At 36.3% G+C, this 3,234-nt stretch overlaps 1 protein-coding gene and 1 non-coding gene across 2 annotated transcripts in view; both read left to right on the top strand.

Moving 5' to 3' along the window:
* Positions 1-1,774: 1,774 nt before the first annotated feature.
* Positions 1,775-1,846, top strand: TRNAK-UUU. Its single transcript has one exon. It is a non-coding gene; the product is annotated as a tRNA-Lys (tRNA).
* A 642-nt stretch (positions 1,847-2,488) lies between these two features.
* LOC104818997 (uncharacterized protein At5g48480-like) overlaps positions 2,489-3,234 on the top strand; it is a 921-nt gene continuing 175 nt past the window's right edge. The window contains exons 1-2 of the mRNA XM_019203122.1: positions 2,489-2,867; positions 3,169-3,232. Coding sequence (XP_019058667.1) covers positions 2,602-2,867; positions 3,169-3,232 — 330 coding nt within the window. The 5' untranslated portion in view covers positions 2,489-2,601. The remainder of the gene's footprint in view (positions 2,868-3,168; positions 3,233-3,234) is intronic.

Here is a 3,234-nt window from a genome sequence, read left to right as displayed (position 1 = left end):
CAAAAATATGACCAAACTGTCCTTGAGAGCTTCCTTCATTTGAACTTTCACATCACTTTTTCCGTGTGCACACTTCTCTGCGGGGTCCACATTGTCGTTTGGATTTTCGAGAATTACCGAATTTACCCCTCACCTTCAAGCGGTCGTCACTGTTAACGGGAAGGGTGATTACGGAAATATAAAACGATGCCTGTAACGGTCGTTTTGAGTATAAAGTGAAATGGACGTGGCGGATTAGATTAAATCATTAAAAGTTCAAACTCGGTTCATTAAAAGTGATATTTGATCTTTCTTTACTTTAACTTCTTAGTTCAAAAATCTCCATATTTTTTTAAATTCAGAGAATAATAATAACAGGATGATATATATTCGGAAAAAAAGGGATTCTTAATAATATTTTTGTCATTGTTTAATTTATTTCTTGAAATTTGATACACATGAATACTTCGTCTTGATTCATGCGAGTAGAACCAAAAGATATGTTTCATTATGTTATTACATCACAATTACATCTATAATAAGAATAGTGATAGATTTTATCTAATGGAATAAAAACCATATGTTTCGTATTTATCTCTAATGTGTAAATTTGTTTTGATTGCAACTCTAAAGTCTCTATATAATTTCTGACACTCTAAAATTCGACCGACCCCGAATTACGATATAAACACTGTTATATTACGTCTGCAACTTTTGGAAAAAGTAAATCTAGAAATATTTTTCATTTAAAAGAAAAAAAAAAGAAAGACATAAAATTAAAAAGCAGTTAGGTATGGCATTATTGATGGGAAGATCATAGGGCTAACCAACCATATATGTTCCAGAAAATGTAATTACATTTTGCAATATGTATTCATTATATTTATTAACTATATTTTATTATACATCATGTGCCATGTCATTCCTGACTTAAATCGATTGATTTTTCCGTATCTTGCAGACATTTACACAGTAATAATTATTATTTATTTATATATCTTCTATATGTTTTTATATATTGATTCAGAAATTATCATATTACAGGTTATTGAAATAGACTTGGAGAGAGAGAGAGCACTTGTTTCAAAAGCGAGACATAAATGAAGGGTTGCATATAAAGCATGGATGGCAAAAATATAAAAAAAAAAAAGAAAAAGAAAAGAAAATTGGCAATAATTGAAACAATAATAATATGAAACAATCCTTAACAATGTGTTCGCATATTCGATCTTCATTTGTGTCATTATCACTTTATGTATGTATCATACGTAAACCATATATATATATATATATATATACAAACTTATATTTGTATAAACTCCACAAAAAATGTTACAAGCATGCAGAGTATATAATATTATACCATGTATTATTTCAAAATTAAAAAAAAAAAATTGTGAACCATGGATGATGAGCTTAATGAATCAGAAGACCATCATGTCATATGGAGCTTCCATCCACATGCCCATTGGTGCTGATTTTTTAGCTTTTGGTGATTTTCATAATTCCAAGCTGATACTGTGAATCGTTTTTATATAAAAATATGATCCTTATACACGTCTTGCTTTAATATCATTGGGGAAGACAGTTTTTTCTTCATAATATAATGTTTCTTTAGTGTGTATTGTTTTCATGTCTCATGTTTGTGGTCTATCGTTCACAAAATCCAATAACATTTTAAAATTTATTTTTAACTTACTTTTAGGTATCAGTATGACATAAATACAAATTTAATAATCAAAAGAGATTTTACAATAATAAAAAGTTAGTTAAATTTAATTGCAGAATAGCACCTGCCTTCTTAGCTCAGCGGTAGAGCGCATGGCTTTTAACCATGTGGTCGTGGGTTCGATCCCCACAGACGGCGTATCTTTTTTTCCTTTTGCATTTCAATTATTTTTTAAATTTCGATTTTTTTTTAATCTCTTCTCGCAGTCGTCTTCTCCTCCTTCCCCAGCCTTCCTCCCCGTATACCTTAAAACCTTATTCACATACCCATCGGCAAAATCGCCAACAATAGGAGCTCCATCAACCGGTTCGGACACTGCACCATTCGGTATGATTCGAATTATGAGTCACCAAAATCTCGTCCAATGTCCGGTTTACCCATCATGGTAGATGTGACCGTTGCGCTCATCTATCTATCAAACATGCAAAATAAATCGGTCGTACGTTACACCCATAGTTAAAACCGTATATATTCATTTGAAAAAATAAATTGCCCGTTTCTTCATTTTGTTTGCGGCTAATTACGAAAAAAAAAGAACTTTAATTTCCGGCGATCCATTTATTTAAATCTGGTCCGTGACATTCTTGTTATTATGACACGACGATGCGCACCGTAGCGTAGGAAGGGACTGAAACGGCAATAGGGGCACTGTCCCGTAAATAAATGGAAAAGCAAGAGTACTCTCCGGACGTGAAAGCTATTCTTATACCTGCTTTAATCATCGCCATGTCTCTAACGGTTCCGCTTCTCCGCATCTATAAATACGTACACATACACTCCCTTTGCGTTTTCATTCGTTTACTCTCACTGTACGCTGCCGTCTCTTTCAGATTATCTCTTTTCTAGGATTGAGCACGTAATCCATCTGTCGTTTTTCTTCGTTCGTCTCTGCAATGGCGCAAGAGGAGGATGCTAACGGTGCTTCGGCCGAGAAGACGGTGACGTTCACGGCGGTTAAGCCGCAGCTTACGGTTGAGGCACCCAAAGCAGCGGACGCTATTCAGTTCTACAAGTCTGCGTTTGGTGCTGTGGAGTGCGGACGCTCTCTGAACCCTAAACGTAAGGCCGACCAGGAGCTCCCTCACATCCTCTCCGCCGAGCTTCAGCTCGCTGGTTTTGCTTTCCTCGTCTCCGACGCTACTGGTGATTCAGCTACTGCGTAAGCTCTTACTCTGTATCCTCCTATCTGTGTTTTGCGTGCAGTACCTGTTCATGGTGCTTGACGACTAAGTTTCTTTGCTTTCCTTTGTTTTGTCATTTGAGCTACCTCGCTTTCGAGCATAGATCTGTGTCTTGGTCCTGGTCTTTATAGGTTGTTAGATGTTTGGAAAATAAGCGATGTACTCCTACGCTTCACGGAGCTGTTCGTTTGCTTCGTTCATACCCGTCATTATGTGTATTTCGTTGCGTCTGTGAGTTTGTTTTGGCCTTATTTGCGACTTCTCTTGGACGTTTATCAGTGGAAAGACCGAGGGAGTCTCCATGTCTCTGTGCCTGGAGACCGAAAACTTCGAAGCCGCTGTGGC

Source organism: Tarenaya hassleriana, unplaced genomic scaffold (assembly GCF_000463585.1).
Source record: "Tarenaya hassleriana unplaced genomic scaffold, ASM46358v1 Cleome3, whole genome shotgun sequence".
Classification (NCBI taxonomy): Eukaryota; Viridiplantae; Streptophyta; class Magnoliopsida; order Brassicales; family Cleomaceae; genus Tarenaya; species Tarenaya hassleriana.
This window is presented reverse-complemented; position numbering and strand designations above follow the sequence as displayed.